General features: G+C 42.3%; 1 protein-coding gene across 2 annotated transcripts in view; it reads left to right on the forward strand.

Moving 5' to 3' along the window:
* Positions 1 to 269: 269 nt before the first annotated feature.
* LOC140729104 (protein NDRG1-like) overlaps positions 270 to 21,113 on the forward strand; it is a 76,337-nt gene continuing 55,493 nt past the window's right edge. For both annotated transcript variants that reach the window (XM_073048507.1, XM_073048517.1), the window contains exons 1-2: positions 270 to 423; positions 18,761 to 18,853. In XM_073048507.1, coding sequence (XP_072904608.1) covers positions 18,782 to 18,853 — 72 coding nt within the window. In that variant the 5' untranslated portion in view covers positions 270 to 423; positions 18,761 to 18,781. The remainder of the gene's footprint in view (positions 424 to 18,760; positions 18,854 to 21,113) is intronic.

Here is a 21,113-nt window from a genome sequence, read left to right on the forward strand (position 1 = left end):
TTGCCTCCCTAACAGTTTTAATTGCTCTAGTACGTGGATGTGCTCCACAGCACATACGCCATCGCAACTAGTTCGAGATTATATTAAAAAATACAAGTACAACTTCGGTACATTCAGTTTATAGATCATTTTTATTTGTTTTTCAAACTGTCTGTGTTGTAAATAAATTATCTTGTTTACTAAATAAAGGCTTTAAAATTGAAACGTTTTCCTTCGCTAATGAAAAACACGTGTCTGCGAGACGAAAAAAATAGTGGGCAGGGCTGTAACCGAAGCTTTATAAAACCTCCCACATCTGCTCGTACCAAAACGGTAACAGGCAGAGGGAAAATATACAGAACGTTACAAAAGATAGGTTTGAAAACAAACGGGCTGCGTTTGCCAGCAGGCTCGGCTTTAGTGCAGATCTTTCTTTAACTCGAGGTAAGTTTTTAACAACTTTATTTGACAACTCTTGTTTCTTACAGCGTGTCAATTTTGATTTGTTTTGGGTACATGGCTTTCAACGGACGATGCCAAAAGCGATGACATTCTTTTCAAAGCCGTTAGTATTTATCAAGAGTAAAAGAAGTTCTGAGTATAGTAATCGTGATTTTTCAGGGAAGTCAGCAACGCAATATTTAGGAAACGAGAATGAGATTTGGGGGTGGAGCGAATAAGTTGTTTGTATTTCTTGATGTTGCCACAAGAAGGGTGGTCAGTCACGCTGGGACCTTTTCCAACTTGGTTTTCTTGTTTTAATTAATAAAATTGTAAATGTGGTTTTTAAATAACTCGTGCTTTTCGCCACCTCATTTCTTTAAACACTGCAAAACTCCACACAACTCCTGGTATCTGATCCACCCACGCTCCCAGTAGCACATTACACGGAATGAATATAAATATTGTATATGATTATATAAGCCTTGAAACGTGAAACAAATCTCGCGACTTGTTGCTGCAGAGCGCGTCTTCCCGAAACTTTTATGAGGTGTAATATCCAAGTTATCCTACAAAAGACAAAATAAATCTGAGGGCACGTCATTAATGTCACATGTACAAATAATGGTATATGCTCCGTCATTGATGCTAAACGTAATTTACATGCCGTGGTTTATACAGCACTATATTTTTGTGTACGTGGCTAGTTGGAGAAGGAAGAGATCAATTGATAATACCAGATGAAGAAAAAGCAGATGGCTGCGAATTGATTGCACAGTGCTTCCTAAAGTTTAGACAGATTTCTGGTTCGCTGAAGTTTCAACTGTTAAAAGTCTCAAGGTGTTTTAAAACTCCCCAGAAGCGATAGCTTCAAGTGTTGGTGTTCAGGTATTCGTCGCTGATGATTTATTTTATTATAATGGCATTCATGTTATCGAAAACTGAAATAAGACGTTTATTTTATGGCGAATTATAGTTTCAGTAAGTGTATATATAGTTTCTACCCAGAGATACTTGTAATGGTTGTTTCGCTTCAAGTAGCCTTGCAAACCAGCTGTTGCGCAAATGCCGAGGGTTTGTTTTTGTCGTGCGTAGACGATGCTGACTTCCAGAAAGTTTACCTGCGAACCACTTTTCCCAGCCGGATCTGTTCAATACATGAAAGATTTTTTAGATCTGCAGTTGCTGGAAACTTGAATCGGTTGTGCAATTGCCTCCAATAACAAACTGGTTTCTCCCGCCCATCTTTCCGAACGTTTATTTTGGGGGGGAAAGAAGGTTCTGGTGAAGGGTCTCGGCCCGAAACGCCAACTATTTACTCTTTCCATTGATGCTGCCTGGCCTGCTGATTCCTCCAACATTTTCTGTGTTTGTGAATAACATGTTTTAATAGCATTTACTGTTAGAGACCCGTGCTCCGAGGACCCTGTTGCCTCGGCCTCTTAGTTTCCCACGCCAGTTTGTAACTGATGTTATGTGCGTGTGTGCAGACCTCAGATTTTACAGAAGAGGCAGTTTAACGCTATCGTTGGCAATTTCTCTCTCCCATTAAGGCAACACAATCGTGGACGAAAGCCTTACAAAAAACCACAGTGCTGGGCAATGCGTAGTTTATCAATAAAAGCGTCTATTGTGACTTTCGAATCGGGGGTTGTACTTTGAATGGGTAATTCAGTTCGGGGACGTGCGTGGATCTGGTTTTGTTTTTGAAGGAGCGAGACGTCACTCAAATCCCAGACGCCAATCGGCGTCGTCCGATTCCAACCGTCCTAACCGTGTCGGGTGTCCGGGCTCGCGCACCCGGCCTGTCAGTTAAGCGACAGTCCCGCCCACTGCTCCGTGCCAATTGGTTGCAGGAGGAGCGCCCGCCCGCCCGCCCTCTCTGTCCAGGTGGCAATGCCTATGGCGAGCAACTGGCTTACCTGAGTCCGACGAGAGGGGCAGCAGAGCGGGGCACGTTCCGTGCGAATTGCAGAGTTAGTTGTCACACTTAATCATCACCTATTTCTGACTTTAAAGTACAATTTGAATGAGGCATCATATTAGGTCAAAACAATTTAAAATTTTAACTATTACAACTGGTGTGTTGAGTCCCTATAATTGAAGTTTATAGTACAGGAGGCGGCCATTTGAGGATTGAATCTGCCCTGATTCCATGTAAGTGTTATCCGGATCGTAATACTTCCAGTATTCTGTTTTCTGGGTTTTGATTTGTTTTACTTTTAAATATCTCATTTAGATCTGTCTCCAATAATCTTCCTGCACTTTTTCCCCTTGAATAAACCACTTGCTGGGTTTTTTTGTATAAAATTCACCTTTTCTTATTTAGTTCTTTTTAAACTAACTTGCAAAATCCAGCAGTTAAAACTTTATTAGTTTGTTTATTATTTTTGTTTGTTAATTTATTTGTTTTCAATTGTTACTTGGTGTCCCCTTGTTCTTCTTTCTTCTGCCAGTGGGAACAATTTCTATTGGCAAATATAGACATGCCCCAGAGATTTGTCTGCTTTCATGTGTTTTAAGATGTCCAGCACTTTGTCTGCTGTAAGTGGACTATCCCTAAGGCATCACCTTTAGAAGTTTTGAAGTCTTCAGGTCTTCATCCATGGTATAAACAGGAGCAATATTCACTGAGGACTTTGACAATGTCTTGTGGCTCCACATACAGATATCCACTTTGGTCTTTGAGAGGCCCCATTCTCTCTCTAGTTATTCTTTCTCCTTGATATACTTAAAATCTTATTGCATTCTGTCAATCATCTCTATGAAAGTTATCAAGAGGACTTCTGATTTTCTAATTGGGTTTACTCCTACATCCTTAACTGTTTGCTCATCCTGCCCTGGTACATTCAGAAAGCAGTCGATTCTCATAAAATAGGGGTCAAATGTATCATTGCTTCAATATTGTCTGTACCTAATTGCAGAAAGAGCTGGGAAATTTCCCTTTTCCAAGAGATGGGAAGGGAACTGAAGCATAATACTCACGACTGGCTCTTGCTGTGTATAAAGGTATTAGGCATTTGACAGTGTCCTGAAGACTTTCTGAAATGGTTGACTTGGAAACCATGTTATGTTGGGTGTGATTCCAACTATGTTTTCCATTGACCTCAATTTGACTGGGCTCCTGGTTTGGGGATAGTCATTTTCTAGTCTTCCACATTTTTTGGTATTCATAATACTTATGGAAGCTATATCTGTCATATTTGAACAAGTTAATTATTGATAGCATTACCCAAAACATCACTTATGATTGAGAGTGACTGGATGTATTGATTTAATCCAGTATATTCAGGCTACTAGAACAGCTGGATTGAATGTATGGCTAATTATGAAATACATCTTGCATCAATTCTGTCAAAATTCCCTCAGGCTTAGTCTGGAAGCTTTGTCCTGGTCCCTTTCATCCAATTTTTTCAGCACCAATGTTACCAAGTCAAGATAGAAAATTTTAGCATCCAGAGTATTCTTGTTTCCACTGTGCTTCACTTCTTTTGAGTGATGTTCTACATAGATTACTGATTAATTAACTGAGGAATAGTAGTGGTGGTGATCAGATTTTCTTTCCTCGTATTTGATCCTTGATGCAGTTTTTAGTCAATATTGGAACAATGTTCAAGTGTGCCTCAGAGGTGAGGCAGAATGTACAACAATTGAGATACTGGTTGAAAGATGTGAATCAACTTTGTTCAACTGAACTATCTCAGCTCACAAGAATTTTGGTGTTCATGCGCACTCAACTCAGTGACTTGTTTGAATCTGATATCTGCATAGTCTGTAGGTTTTTTTTGGCAAAGTGAGTGCCCTTTCAATCCATTTTTAGAGCAATTAAAGAGCCACTTTGTTCTGGATCTGAAGTTGCATGTGGCACACAGGGTAAGAATGTCCCTATTTCTTTACTTTAGGACAGCAGCAAAGTAGTTGGGTTAATTCAGTAATTTGGTAATTTCATCATACACTAGATTTTTTGTGAAGTTATTTTTGTGTAAGTCAATTTTTCAGTCACTAGTGGATTTTATTTCAGACCAATAATCATTACTACAGGTCTACTGGATAACTATTCATATCTTAACTGACTGGTTTATTCCTCTCTATGACCATTCCTCAATGGTATGAAAATGAGAAGCAAAAGATGTCCTAAAGCACAGAACTGAAATCTGGTACACATTTACAAGGCTGATAGAATGAGGAACTTTTGCTTCCTCAGGAAATTATCAAGTCAGACAACTTGGGTCATTTTGAATGGAAAATGGTCTTAAGGAAGATGTGTTGAAAATGAAGCAGATAATTTGTAATGTAATTAATGTGCAGTGGTGTAAACAACACTGACAGACTGATGAACTTTCAAGATGGGAGAGGGGAGAATTAAAATGTTAGAGACAACCTTCCTCACTGCATCAAAAAGAGTTTAAAAAAATGACTTGAGAGTAAACTGCTAGTACACACTTATAAACAATGAAATGTTATAAACTTGTGTTAACTTAGATAGTGTAGAAACCTTGAAAGTTAATCTTAATTGGATGTTTAAAATGAATTGCAGTATTTAATCAGTACTTGGAGATCCAAGATGAGGGCAGGACAGAATGTAGATTTGAAAGCAGTGAAACAGTCTTAGTAGTTTTGAGCATTATGGCTTTGAATGATGAAATGCACTCAACCTACTCTGTTAAAGGAAGAGTTGTAGACAATGCTAAATTACCAACACAGCAAGTCCTTTTGCTGCAAGACCAAATAACATCAAAAAGTCACCTTTTAGAAATTTAGGTTTGATACCATGGTATATGTCTTGTAGCCTTGTGCTTTAGTTGACATCAAAAATAGGCAATAGACACATTGGTAATCCAGCAAATGTTTATGAATCAACAGACCGAGTACAAAATTGACTTATTTTATTTATTGTCGACTCTTTTATTTTGCAAAGAGAATTCAGTGACCCAAACTCAACTCTTAACATGATTTTATCAACACTGGTTGTTGTTTACAATGTTTAATATGCACGTGCAAATCTCTAGCAATGCAATTTATTACAGCAGTACAAATGAAATGTTGGACTTGCTCATGAACTCTTGTGAGTGTGGATAACTAGCATACTCATCAGATACCTGAATGAACAATAAACCAACCCAGGAACAGTACACATTTTTTTTAACTACCTAATGTATATATTTCTTATTGTAATTCATTGTATTTTTATGTATTGCTCTGTACTGCTACCAGAAAACAAATTTCATGACGTAAGTATTAAACTTGATTGATTTTGGGCTTTAATTTAGCTGAACCTGATGAACTGGTACATTTGCTGGTGAAAGTTGTAGACACCCATCTTGTGCTCTTTTGCGTCTTTGTAACTAATTATTCGTTACGTGATCCCTTTTGGCAGGAAATGCAAGAACATCTGCAGGGGAAGTTTGACCTCACAAGCACAAAAACAGCTCTGGAAGTATCTGGTTGGGCAGTATCTGTGAAGAGAATGGGTCAATGACACTCAACTTTTCAAATTCTTTTAGTTGCTGTTGACATGGAAGTGTTAACTGCTGTCTTCCCACAAAAAAAAACACATGGGAGTTTACGGAATTTTGTATTTTAATTTTGACAGAAGACCAATATGATATTGAACAATAGAATGTGTCATTTACTGCCAACTTCAACAGCAGTCATGAGTAATTCAGCCTAGTTTCTTTGCCCCACCTGATCCAATTATCTTTGTATCTCTTGACAGCTGGAGAATAGGGAAACAGTTATCTTATTGTCTTCTGTTACAATATTAAATTGTGCACTTGTGTTGGAGCCCAGAAGGTGAGTATCAGCAAGTTAGGGGCGGAGTTTACAAAATTGCAACTGATTATGCCTGGATTGCCTTTATAAACATTTGGCAGATGTTGCTGCATGATGTACTGTATGTCCATAACAATAACACTGGATGAAATTTTTCTCCAGTCTTTACTACAAATGTTAAAGGCCAGTTTCACTTGTTTTATTTATCTACTAATAATAAAATAAAAGCTCCACGTACCTATCCAAAAGTCTCTTAAAAGACCCTATCGTATCTGCTTCCACCACCGTTGCAGGCAGTCCATTCCACACACTCACCACTCTCTGAGTAAAAAAACTTACCCCTGACATCTCCTCTGTACCTAATCCCCAGCACCTTAAACCTGTGTCCTCTTGTGGCAACCATTTCAGCCCTGGGAAAAAGCCTCTGACTATCCACATGATCAATGCCTCTCATCATCTTGTACATTTTGAGCATCTAAGGAATAGAGAAAAATGTTTACTGTTGTTCAGAGATAGTTTCTTTTTCACAATTAATCTTTTTGCATCCAAAACAAAGCTTTTGGTATTCATTTTCATAGAGCTTAGAATATTCCAGCCCAGTAAAGTCCATTCTACATAGTCCTCTTTTTTTTTAACATCTTCATGGCTCTAAAGCAGAGGTCACCAACCTTTTTTGCACTGCGGACCGGTTTAATATTGACAACATTCTTGTGGACCGGGTTGGGGGGGGTATGCGGTGGGGGTGTTAATCACGACTGGAATATAGGTGATAGGTCAACTATAAATCACTTACAAGTGGCTAATACACGCAATTTTGTTTCTAAGAGGGTTTATCTAACAAATTTAATATTAAGCACACAGCACATATTTTCCTCGAATGAACATATAAAATCATTGCAACACACTAATGTTGCTTAATCAGTGGGAGCCCTGGGCTTGTTTCCCTACAGCAATACTTGAAGTGGGTTCCTTATGTCCAGTCTATTCTGCAATTTAGTTTTCATGGCTCTCAGCACTTGCTTCTGTCCAGCTTGCTCACGTTTTTTCTGCTCAAAAAACTCAACAGGTTTGTCTTTAAGTGCAGGGTGCCTGGACTCAAGGTACCAAAGCAGTTTTGAGGGCTTCATTGCCTCATTAGACAACCTCCGGGCCCAAACTCCAGCCTCCTGCCTGCCCGCCACCAGACTCCTTGGCCAGGTGCGGCTGGTCGTGGGTGGGGTGAGAGGACAAGGTAAGGGCTGGAGGTCCCCGTGCCGGGGCCGCGGCGGTCACAGTCCAGAGAGAGTGAGTGAGGAGGAGTGCGACAGGCTGCGTGCCCGCCCACCCTTGTAGGTAGTAGATCTATCAGCCGACAAAAGTTTGACTTGAGGGATGACTTTCAGTAGATCACAGCGAAGTAGCTGCTCTACTTACGAAACCCTGAGCCCGAATTAGGTGATCTGCGAATATTTTAGCACCGGGTTCCCCATGAACATTCGGTGTGCTAAGCAGGTTTAGAGGCAACGCCCATCTGTCCGCGCTCCAGGCCAGTAGCAACGGCACTTATTGCTGGCCGTGCAAGGCGGCCGGTTACCCAAGACCAACCGGTGATCCCTGGCGCTAGGGTATCACTGCATTTATGCGACTGATGACCTCGCGTGCGTTCAACAGTGGGCGTACAGTGAATGAGGAAAGGTGCAGCTGACTTATTTCATATTGCCAAATCATATTGTTTCCTCACGGCCCGGTAGCACATGCTTTGCGGCCCGGTACTGGTCCGTGGCCCTGTGGGAACCACTGCTCTAAAGTACCGGACTCTACAGCCATCCCTGCCAGTGTGTTCTATGCACTTAATGCTGTTTTTTTAATAGAAAATGTAACTCTGAAATCCCCCTATATTTTCCCCCAGTCATCTTAAAATCATGCCCACCCCCCCCTTTATTAGCCATTTCCACCATGTTATTTTCTCTGGTTGTAAATGAGCAACAAGCAGTTTGATAATTCAATGAGGAATATGTTTCTAAAACTGAATTACATTGCGAGGATGGATGGGGAGAATGTTTCTTGTTAAAGCCTCTTAATATTTTGCATCATGTAGGGTTTATAATTTGTTCTTGATACTGCAGTATTTTGGAGTTAACATTATTTTGACATTGAATTGACTTTATTACTTATATCCTTCATATACATGAGGAGTAAAAATCTTTACATTATGTCTTACTGGATTTCTTTTTGAACTCTAGGTTTCTATTTTAATTTTCCTTGAATTCAGAATTGTATCTTCCTCAGTTCAGTTGCCCTAATGTCATTCCCTGTTGTGACTCAGTACCTTTCCTCACAAATTGTGGTCAATGATTAAAAGCCCTTAACTATCCTGCTTGCTTTTTAATGCAAGACATAGTTGTAAAAAAGATTCATAAACAGCCAGTAAAACTCTTGGTGTAGATGGGAATCTCAGCTTTCATGTGCTTTTTTTTTGGCGGGGGCGGGGGAAAATTCAAATGGAAGCACATATTCTTCGTAGACCATTGCAGCTCAGCACTGGTCATCGTTCCATAACTTGTTACTCTGTGAAAAAGGGTAGATTGGGGTAAGGTTTGAGGATTTTAATCTTGCCTTGCATTTTAAATTTCTTTGCAAAATCTTTGTTAGTCCATTTTCCAAGTTACATGGAATCCAAATACGAATATAGATGTTTGAGACTAAACAGTAGTTGCAAGAAAAAGTTTGTGAGCCCTTTGCATTTACCTGGTTTTCTGTATTAATAACTCAAAATGTGGTCTGATCTTCATTTAAGTCACAATAATAAACAAACACAATCTGCCTAAACTAAACACACAAACAATTGTACACCATTTAAGCAATCAGTCTAGGTTCAATAAAGTATGTGAAGCTCTGGGCTAATGCCTTCTACAAAAGCTATTTGGAGTCAGGTGTTCCAGTCAATGAGTTGAGATTGGAGGCGTGGGTTTTAGAGGAGCCAGGCTCTATATATTAGAAAAAAGGCATAGGTTACTGACTGACAGAACCTGCTCTTTAGGAAGATCTGTTTATGTGCAACATGCCTCGATCACAACAACTTTCAGAGGACCTTAGAAGGATTGTAGAGATCCTTGAAGCCGGAAAAGGCTACACTGGCGACCCACTTCCTAGCGCACTTGAACCGGCTCACAAATAGCCAGTGTGCCGGCATAAAGGCCAGTCCCAAAAGGGCGCCAGGTCTGCTTCACCAACAAAGGGAAAAGCTCGCGCGGGACTGTGAGTACGTGCCCCCTACAGCATCCGCGCCCGGGGAGGGCGGGATCAGGGAAGCTTTAAAGCGAAGCTGCGAAGTTCGAATAAAATCTTCTTTAACTGCAGTTTACCAACTCCGTGTCGTTATTTCAGCGCTGCGTGTAGCACACCACTACAACACAAGCATTTCTGAAGACCTGTCACATTAATGGCTAGAAGATCTATCCTATTGAACTGGAAAAAAATTAATCCTCCAACTATATTTCAGTGGTTTTCTTAAACTATTTCTTGTTGGAGTTTAGAAAAAATTAGAAGTGTTGTCGTCGACCCTTCAGTTAAATTTGAAGAAACTTGGAGACCATTTATTCAACATTTACATATGAGCTAAACTGACTTCCTAAACATTATTCTTATCATCTTTAATTATTTGGATAGAGGTGCGGAGTTATTGACGCTACTGTGTATATTTGATAATAATGCAATAGCCTATGTTGGTTAGATTTTTTTTCTTGTTTTTTGGGTTTTTTTTTTATTTTTTCCATTTCCTGTAACCACTATGAGTTTGGGAGGTTATTATATATGGATTATCATCTATTTGTATTTATACCTTACCCTATTAATTATGTACTCTCAAGCTCTTTGTACTCAATGTTGTGGCGACCCACTTACTAGCACACTCGAACCGGCTCACAATTAGCCAACACAAAGGCTAGGTCCACAACAAAGGGAGAAAGCCTGAGGGGGTGTCAGAACGTGCCTCTCGAAGCATCCGCGCGGGGGAGGGCGGATGGAGGGGGGCTTTAAAAGCAAGGCTGTGAAGTTCGAATAAACTTTAACTTTGACTGCAGTTTACCGACTCCGTGTTGTTATTTTCGCGCTGCGTGTAGCACACCGCTACTATTGGTGACCCTGACGGTCCAAACGATTTTGGACCGGAGATGACCGATGCCGCATCTGTTCATGTGGTTTCGTTGACACTGCCAAGCTTCTGGACGCTACGACCCCACCTATGGTTCCAGCAAGCAGAAGCCCAATTCCACATTCAGCAGATAACCTCAGGGGACACCCGTTACTACTACGTGGTGAGCTCCCTCGACCAGGACACAGCGGCCCAGGTTGCGGAGTTCGTACAGTCTCCCCCGGCGGACGGCAAGTACACGGAATTCAAAGCCCTGCTCCTAGAGACTTTTGGACTCTCATGCTGCGAGCGAGCTGCCCATTTACTGCACCTGGATGGTTTGGGAGACAGGCCTCCAGCAGCTTTAATGAATGAGATGTTGTCTCTGGCCGACGGACACACACCCTCCCTCATGTTTGAGCAGGCATTCCTAGAGCAGCTGCCTGAGGACATACGCCTGCTGCTGTCCGACGCGGATTTCAGCGACCACCGGAAGGTGGCAGCCCGGGCGGACTTGCTGTGGAACGCCAAGAAGGTGAGTGGGGCGTCCATCTCACTGATCACCCGGCCACGCTCCCAGCAGCAGACCAGTCCAGGCCCGGTCGCAGAGCCCGCTAACCCCAGAGGCAAGGGTGTGGAGCCCAACGAGCAATGGTGTTTCTACCACCAGCGGTGGGGCGCAGAAGCCCGCAGTTGTCGCCCGCCCTGCCAGTTCCCGGGAAACGCCAGGGCCAGCCGTCGCTGATGGCTACAGCGGCTGGCCATCGGGATAGCCTCCTGTATGTGTGGGACAGCAGGTCGGGACGCCGGTTTTTGGTCGACACCGGTGCCGAGATCAGCGCCTTACCTCCGACGAGTTACGACACCCGCAACAGGGCACCGGGTCTCCCCCCCCCCCGAGGGCCGTGAACGGCAGCACAGTAAGGACCTACGGCACCCGTACAGTGTGGCTACAGTTCGGCTCCAGCCGGTTCACGTGGGACTTCACACTGGCTGCCGTAGCCCAACCGCTTCTGGGTGCGGATTTTTTGCGGTCCCACAGCCTACTGGTCGACCTGCCCAGGAAGAGACTGGTTCACGCCGAGACCTTTCAGACGTTCTCCCTGGGCCAAATGCCAGTTTGGGCTCGACACCATTGACTTCCTGGGCCACAGGATTACTGCAGACGGGGCAACCCCTCGGCCTGCTAAGGTAGATGCGGTCCGCCATTTCCCCTGACCCACCACGATCAAAGGCCTTCAGGAATTCATAGGTATGGTCAATTTCTACCACCACTTCCTCCCTTCAGCTGCCCAGATCATGCGCCCCCTGTTCGCCCTGCTGTCGGGTCCGGGCAAGGACGTTACCTGGGACGAGGAGTCCGCCGCCGCTTTCATTCAAACGAAGGAAGCCTTGGCGAACGCCGCGATGCTAGTGCACCCCAGAATGGACGTCCCTACCGCCCTCACAGTGGACGCATCTAACACGGCAGTCGGTGGGGTACTGGAGCAGCTCATCGCGGGCCGCTGGCAACCCCTGGTGTTTTTCAGCAAACACCTGCGGCCACCCGAGCTCAAATACAGTGCTTTCGACCGGGAACTGTTGGCGCTATACCTGGCAATCCAGCATTTCAGGTACTTCTTAGAAGGTAGACCCTTCACCGCGTTCACGGACCACAAACCGCTTACCTTTACGTTCACAAAGGTGTCCGATCCCTGGTCGTCCCGCCAGCAGCGCCATCTGTCCTACATCTCTGAATACACGACGGACGTCTGGCACGTCTTGGGTACGGACAGTGTCATGGCGGACGCGCTCTCTCGCCCTAACATTCACGCCCTTTCCCAAGGGGTAGACTTTGAGGCGCTGGCAGAGGCACAGCAGGCAGACGAGGAGATCCCGAGTTACAGAACCGCAGTCTCTGGTTTGCAGCTCCAGGACCTCCCCGTAGGCCCAGGTGAGAGGACCCTACTCTGTGACGTCGCCACCGGCCAGCCCCGTCCCGTCGTCCCAGCACCTTGGCGACGACGTGTTTTCGACTCCATTCATAATTTGGCCGACCCTCCATCCGCACTACTGTCCGGATGGTCTCCAGCAGGTTTGTTTGGCACAGACTCCGCAAGCAGGTCCGTGAATGGGCCAGAACGTGCATGCACTGCCAGACGGCCAAGGTGCAGCGGCACACCAAAGCCCTGCCACAGCAGTTCCACCCCTCCCACCGGCGTTTCGACCACATTCATGTGGATATCGTGGGCCCCCTGCCAGTGTCATGCAGGGCGTGGCACTTCCTGACTATCGTGGACCGGTTCACAAGACGGCCAGAGGCGGTCCCGCTCACCGACACCACCTCTGAATCTTGCGCCCGGGCACTGATCGCCACCTGGGTGTCCCGCTTTGGTGTACCGGCCCACATTACCTCCGACAGAGGCGCCCAGTTCACCTCCAGCCTGTGGTCAGCGATGGCCAGCCTGTTGGGGACACAGCTGCACCACACCACTGCCTACCACCCACAGTTGAACGGACTGGTGGAGCGTTTCCACCGTCACCTGAAGTCGGCTCTCATGGCCCGCCAGCGAGGAGCTAACTGGGCGGATGAGCTTCCCTGGGTCCTACTCGGCATCCGCACAGCGCCCAAAGACGATCTGCATGCTTCGTAGGCCGAGTTGGTGTACGGCGCACCCCTGGTCGTCCCCGGGGAGTTCATACCAGCCCCAAGGGGGCGAGAGGAAGAACCTGCAGCAGTCCTGGGCAGACTACGTGAGAGGCTCGGTGCCCTGGCCCCCATACCCACTTTGCAGCATGGGCAGAACCCGACCTGCGTACCCAAGACTTGCAGAACTGTACGTTTGTGTTTGTATGAAAGGGCGGGCATCAGCCACTGCTGCAACGGCCCTACGAGGGGCCGTTCACGGTGCTCAGGAACAACGGGTCCACGTTCGTGCTGGACTTTGGGGGGGGAGAGGAGGTTATCACGGTGGACCGACTCAAACTGGCCCATGTGGACTTGGCGCAACCGGTCGAGTTTCCGGCACCGCGGCGCAGAGGTCGACCTCCCAAACAGGGTCCGGCCCAGACTGTGGACATTGGGGGGTGTATCGCCAGTTCTGGGGGGGGGGGGGGTTATGTGGCGACCCAATTACTAGCACTCTCGAACCGACTCACAATTAGCCAACACAAAGGCTAGGTCCGCAACAAAGGGAGAAAGCCTGAGGGGGTGTCAGAACGTGCCTCTCGAAGCATCCGCGTGGGGGAGGGCGGTTTGAGGGAGGTGTTAAAAGCAAGGCTGTGAAGTTCGAATAAACTTTAACTTTGACTGCAGTTTACAGACTCCGTGTCGTTATTTTAGCGCTGCGTGTAGCACACCGCTACAATGTTTCATTTATGTTTGTTTAAAATCAATAAAAAGATTTAAAAGGAGCATTTCTAAAGACCTAAGTGTGAGTCCACAGAATGAGAAATTATCTGCAAATGGAGGAAACTCGGTACTGTTGCTACTCTCCGTAGGAGTGAGCATCCTGCAAAGATTACACCAAGAGCACAACGTGGAATGCTGAAGGAGGTGAAAAAGAACCCAAGGTTAACAGCAAAAGGCTTGCAGAAATCTCTAACACTTGTTAAACTCTCTTCACGTGTCCACTATAAGAAGAACACTGAATAAGAATGGTGTTCATGGAAGGACACCACGGAGGAAACCACTGATCTCAAACAAAAAAACGTTGATGCATGTCTCAAGTTTGCAAAAGACCCCCTGGATGTTCCACAATGCTTCTGGGACAATGCTCTCTCTGTGGACAGATGAGACAAAAGTGGAATTTCTGGCAGAAATGCATAGTGCTATGTTTGGAGGAAAAAGGGCACTGCACACCAACACCGAAACCCCAACCCAACTGTGAAGCATGTTGTAGCTGCTTTGCTGCTTCAGTGTCTGGGCAGCTTACACTTGCTGAGGGAAGAATAATTCAAAATTTGTATCAACACATTTTACATGAGAAGGTTATGGCAGCGGTCCACCATTTGAAGATTAACAGGAGTTGCATGATGCAGGAAGACATTGATCTGAAACACGAGCAAATCAACAACAAAATGGTTTAAAAAGAAAAGAAAATTGTGTTTTGGAATGGAGAAGTTGGATTCCACACCTTAACTGAATTGAGATGCTCTGGCATAAACTAAAGAAGGCTGTTCATTCAAGGTATCCCAGAAATATTTATGAAATGAAGCAGTTTTGTATGGAGGAATGGTCTAATATTCCTCTGTGCCGTTGTGCACATCTGATCAGCAGCTACAGGAGACGTTTGGTGGAGGTTGTTGCTGCGAGAGGAGGTTCTATCGGTTAGTGAATAAAAGGATTCACATACCTTTTTCTGTCTTGGACTGTGAATGATTACATTATGTTAAATAAGAACATGAAAAGTACAGTTGTTTGTTACTAGTTTAGGCAATTGTGTTTGTCTATTATTGTGACTTGGATGAAGATTAGACCATGTTTTATGAGTAATGCAGAAAACCAGGTTCTTGCAGCTGTAGCTATCTGAGAAAGGGTATGGAATTACAATCAAAATTATCTTTGTATTATACAGTCTATTCCTCCACGATACGGTCTTCATATCTCTCCCCTTTATTCAGAATTGGATTTTTTAAAATAAATTATGTTGTAATTTATGTTACGACATAACTTGTTTTGCAACCACAGTTTAATGCAAAGGCAAAATTACCATAATTTACTAAATAAATAGTGTAAAGAGCAAGGGAATATTGAGGTAATGTTCAGAAATCTTAACAAGGGAGGAAGCTCTTCCTGAATTACGTGGGTCTTTGGGCACCTGCACCTCCACCTTGATAATAATAACAAGAAGTCATCTTGACAGTGAGAGTCCTTAAGGATGAATGCAGCCTTTTTGAGGCACTACGTCTTGAAGGTGTCCTCAATGGTGGAGAATACATCCAGACAGAATGCTATTCTGTATAAGGTATAAGAGCAGAATTAGGCCCTTGTGCCTGTAATAGAGCTAGCTGTGATAGAGCAACCCTCTGTCTCCAGCAATGCTGTGCATTGAAGCCTCCATTCTAGGCTTTAATGCAACCAGTAAGAACACTAGCTATAAAACATAGTCACCAAAACAACCAGCAAGTTAATAAGACCCTTTTGGAATTTGATGAGTTGGGAGCAAGGGGAAATTTTCTGCTACTGAATTATTAAGGTGTGCCTAATGGAGGGGCTAGTGCTGAATCATTATCTCGGACACACTAAGCCAAGTCAACATGCAGTAACGTTATAAAAGCTGTGAGGGACACTTTGTTAATCAGATATGTTGCATAAGCATATTTCAAATATAGTTTTCAAACCAGTAGCATGTATTGGTTTGGTATAATGTTTGCTTGTAGAGATTTGATACCCACATGATTTGTGTTCAGTTAATCTAAACTGCAGATAATCTATTTGGAATACAGTGAAGTCCAAATTTTTATTTGTGTTAGAGCAGTTGTGCTTTGTGTGCAGTGTACTTCGTGTTTATGTGCTGTGTTTTGAAATAATTTCCTTGCCTTCAGAAAGGAGAAAATTAAAAACTATTTTAAGGGGCAATGTGGGTATCTGAAGCTTCATTCAATAAGATCATGAACCTTCTTGAAAGCACTTCCTCCAAGATCTATAGCAAACTTTTCACAAGGAAATTGCAGATTTACGGACATAACTCAGCACATCAAGGAAACAAGTCTTGCCTCCATGAATTCTGAATACAATTCTTCCTTTCACTGTAAAGTAACCAACATAATCAAAGACACCACCCACAATGGACTTTCTCTCTTCTCACCTCCCATCAGGTAAATGATTAAAAAAACCTGAATGCATATGCCTCCAGGATCAAAGCTGTTGTCTATTCCATTGTTATATGACTATTGAATGGTCCCCCACTATAATAAGATAAACTCTTGGCATCAAACTCTACCTTGTTGTGGCCTTGCACCTGATTGAGTGCCTGTACTGTCTTTGTAACAGTAACACATTATTCTGTGTTCTGTTAATTGTTTCCCGTGTGTTACCTCAGTGCCCTGTTGTAATAAAGTTAACTGATGGTATGCAAAAGTTATTTGCCGCACTTTGGTACTGTGACAACAACAAATCAATTTACCAAACATGCCCCTTTACACTAACAATTTTGCTTCTCCATCTTAAAATATGGATGAATGAAAAGTATGTTACATGACTTGTCACAACCTAAATTGTCAGGACATAGCTAAAATTGAAGTACTTTAAATATGTTACATGCTTTAAATTTCTGAACAAGTTTTTTTGGGGAGAACTGGGACCTTGATTCTTTTGTGCCAAGAAAATCCATTAAAACAATGTTATCTGGGTAGTTAGTGCCTGTAGCGTTCTCACTCGGGTGTAACGGAACCCGAGTTAAATGCCGAGGTAAACCGTCGTTAATGAGAGCAGGGTCGCAGTAAGATTAACCATTTACTGTTCACTCTTCCACATTAACGTATGGTGAAAACTGTTGATAAAACAATACAAGATTTGTACAGTATTTGTTTCCTTCTAGATATCACATTTACATCGTGAATACTTGCAAAGGTAAAACTACAACAACTACATTACATTAAAGTGCAGCATACAGTCAGAATCTACCTACGCCATTGACTGCTTTAAATACACTTCAACACAAACTATCCCGCAACTCTTTAACTAACAAAAACATAAACCTTATCGACTCGTTACTTTTAACAGAATCAGCGTTAACATTTTAATTCAACATATCGATTATCTATGACTTGCAGCGTTGCTTTCACTATGTTTCTGGTGCGTAGAAAGAAAACTTTTCTGCGCTGGACTGGCACATGTCTGGCCCCCATCTTCCCGTTTCTCCAAACCGGTATTTTCCCACAGGACGCGGCGAAACCGGATGTGACGTCATCGCATGCCGCAATATATTACAGACAACTAATTTACTTAAACAATCCTAACTTTAACTAAAAAATGCTAACACACGAATTACTAAGAGAAAATATTATAAACTAAATAACTGCCATAAAGGCAGCACAGTGCCATATCCAGATCCAAGGAGATTCGTACAATTGAATGTTTTTAATTTGAAAACCTCAAAGCCCTGTCTATAGCTGTAGCCGTTTAGGAAGGCAGTTGGGCAAATTACCAAGAGGGAGTAGAAGCTCTGTGTCTGGAGTTGGATAAATGGAAGGATCATCTTCTGTTTGTTGTTGGCAAGGGGTGTGATTAGATGTTGAGGGTAGTATGTTGTAACAACGTCAGTGGAGGTGGGAAGCAAGCAAATTGCCATTAGGACTATTGTAGGATATTATAATTCCTCTGACTTGCAGAATCAGGTTTATTATCACCAGCACGTGTCGTGAAATTTGTTAACTTAGCAGCAGTTCAATGCAATACATAATACAGAAAAAAAAATAATTACAGTATGCATGTATTGAATAGATTAAAGATCGTGCAAAAATAGAAATAATATATATAAAAAAATGGAGGTAGAGTTCAAGGGTTCAATGTCTATTTAGGAATTGGATGGCAGAAGGGAAGAATCGTTGAGTGTGTGCCTTCAGGCTTTTATATTTCCTACCTAATGGTAATAGTGAGAAAAGGGCATGCCCTGGGTGCTGGAGGTACTTAATAATGGATGCTACCTTTCTGAGGCACTGCTCCTTGAAGATGTCATGGGTACTTTGTAGGCTAGTGCCCAAGATGGAGCCGACTGAATTTATAACCGTCTGCAGCTTTTTTTGGTCCTGTGCAATAGCCCCCCCCCCCCCCCCCCCCCACCAGACTGTGATGCATAACCAAGTAATTATGGGCTATTTTACTCCTGAAGCAGGCCTTTATAGAATTCTGCTATCAGATCAGAGTCTGATGGGACTAGTCAGAACCTACCTCCGTCAGATTAAGCAGGCTATTGAGTTGGTTGGAGTTTGATTATGGTATAATGTTTTAATGTCTCGGTTGGTAAATACCCTTTATTGGTACTGTGCTTTTCTTATAAAAGGACAGTTGTAAATCTGATTTATTGGTTAACTGGTGTGGCCATCCCAGTGCTTCCAAGTTTAAATATAATTTGAAGGTGCTTTGTGGCTTTATTTCTCATAATTTCAGTCTAAGTTGCCTGTCCTAACTTCATGTACACCTCTATGCTCTACATTGGTCAGATGAGCTTGATGATAATTTATGCATTAAGCTGATTAAACCAGCAATATTACTTTAACTTTTTAAAGTTAATAACCTAAAATTTAATGACATTTTTTATACCGTCTCATTATATTGTACTAACTTTCAAACAATCTTGTAGCTAGATGTATGTAGCAGTGGTTAAAGTACAAATTATGAATGGTTGCATTTTGAGTTGATAAATTTATATCTGGGTATTGATTTCTCTAACTTCATGAAGTAATTTTTATAGGAATGTAAATACTGTAGAAATTCAATTTCATTTAATTGCCATCCATCTTATTCTTCTGTAGTTTCTCTAGAAAGTGTGCACGATGGCTCTACAAGATGTCGCCCTCTCTGAAGTCAGACAGCTCCTAGTGGAAAATTCTGGTTTCTCTGAAATGGTAAGCAAGTGCTCTTCTGATGGCCTTTTTGGGTAAATAAAATCTTGCAGATGACAACTGAAGTAGTTTGAAGTTTCTCCAGTGCCTCTGTGTTAATGGAAGCATGTACCAAGTACAATATGCTGTGTTATTATCCAAGGTTTAAGATAGAAGCTCAAATTGCAAAGCATTAAAAAAAAATTAGTCTTGATGGGGAAAAATGTATAGAGTCTTGTGCTCATGCAGCACGAGGGCATTTGGACCATGCCATCTTAGAAGTGAACTTTTAAGACTAATACTGCCTTTCAGATCTTGGACACAGCATTACAATACCTCTAATGCTCATTTGGGGGTATTTTAAATATGGTGTTTTCACCTAATGCTTTTTTAACAAATTATAAATTCTAGAGCTTTGCTTGTACTGTAACCCTTCCCCCTTGTTCCTTTAAATTTCTGCTGCTCAATCATTGACTTCTCTGCGAAAGGAAATAATCTTAATTTTGTGATATCCAGGGCACTTGTATTTATGCACCTTAATTCAGACTCCTATTAGCCTCAATTTCTGAAGAAGATAAATTCTACCTAGCTCTCCTTTGCTGTGATAACTAAACTTTTCTGACATTAAATAATCTCAAAGCAACATTCTCAGATTAGCTCTTTACCCTCCTTGTAATTTGACATCTTTCCTATAATGTGGTGACCAGAACAGTACAGTGTACAATGGTGATCTAACCACATTTTCCTCCACTTGAGGTTAGTGATCTTGTATTCTTTGCTTTTTCATACAAGGACAAATCCTTTATTCTGTAAGCACCTCCCTGTCTTGGCTATCATCATTGATTTGTTGATGATTTGTTGATTCTGATTTTGCAGATTCTCCCAACCTGGAAATCGAAGACAAAAATATTGAATATTTTGTGTCTTTTCCCCACTGGAGCTTGTCCGTAGAGATCCTTTGGGTGCTTGCTTATACACCTGTATGTTGAAGTGCAGAAGTCAAAGTCTGTTTGGAGATTATACAGTATATTTGTGGAAGTGAGCTGAGGAGCCAAATGTACTTTATGCTCCTTGACTTTATGCTATGGTTAGCCAGCATTAGTAATGTGAACCTATTCCTTTGGGTAGGATTTTGATTTTTTGTTTGAGATTTATTACATAGGGGCATTGGTCAGCTTACACCTAGGGTATTGTGTGCAATTTTGTCTCCTTGCCCAAAAGAAGGATATATTTGCCAAGGAGAGTGCAGAATGAAAGTGCACCAAACTTAACTACTGTTGAACCAGGAGAAGGTGCAATAAGTAGGCCTCTTGAGTCAGGATATTTAGAAGAAATAACCAAGAAGATTGAATTATCCTTTTAAGTAAACTTTCAACAGGAATTTTGATGACACGCCTTCAAGTGTTTCTGCATCTTGCTCACAACCTTATTTCTGGAACCTGTGTATTGAAATAAACCTTAAGTATCAACAAGGTTTGCTCTTTTCTTCAAATTCAATATTGCTTCTCACAATATTGTTGAGTTAATTTTATAAGTTTAACTGATCACGATGCTAATTTGTACTTTGTGTAAGTGGTGATTAAATTGAAATCCTGGTACTTATCTGAACTGCTTTAGAAGATTGCAGTCAAACATAATTCCAAGTATGTAATTTGAATGTGGATCAACCCCAGAATTCTACATATCCGAGAAATCAGTGCAATCATTCTCTCAGGTCTTTTAAAGCTTGCACTGTGCCAGACATGTTTTGTCTTAACGTGGAAGTTCACGTGTTTTGTAATTAAAATCTCAAATGTTGGATTTGCTGATCATTTATGAATGGCAAATGACTCCAGTTATCTAAAAGCTTTCTGTTGAAAACCCTTGATCTATTTGAAGAATGGATTTGTACTTTACAACAAAGCAATATTTGAAAGAATCACAAATGGGAGAAAATTTCAATCAAGAAGTAATGTTTTCATGCAGAAAAGGCTAAAGAGCTCTCTAGCTGTTTTGATATTCCAGAGAATAAATTTCTAGTAGAAAAATGTGAATTTCAACACTTGGATTCTGAGAGAAGATTATGTAGAACATCATATTTAAAGATCAGAAGATGCAAGAATCTTTGGAAGCTCTAATGATAAAATAAGCAGACTAAGATGTTGGCGGAAAAAAGAATAGAGCAAAGAGCTAGGTGTTTATATTTTGCTTCCCTCATCTTCGTACTGAATGGAAATTTCTAGGCTGGGAATAGACTTTCAAATTGTATTACTACTAAATCCTACTTGAATTTGTGCTGAGAGTG

Source organism: Hemitrygon akajei, chromosome 1 (genome assembly GCF_048418815.1).
Source record: "Hemitrygon akajei chromosome 1, sHemAka1.3, whole genome shotgun sequence".
In the NCBI taxonomy this organism is placed as follows: Eukaryota; Metazoa; Chordata; class Chondrichthyes; order Myliobatiformes; family Dasyatidae; genus Hemitrygon; species Hemitrygon akajei.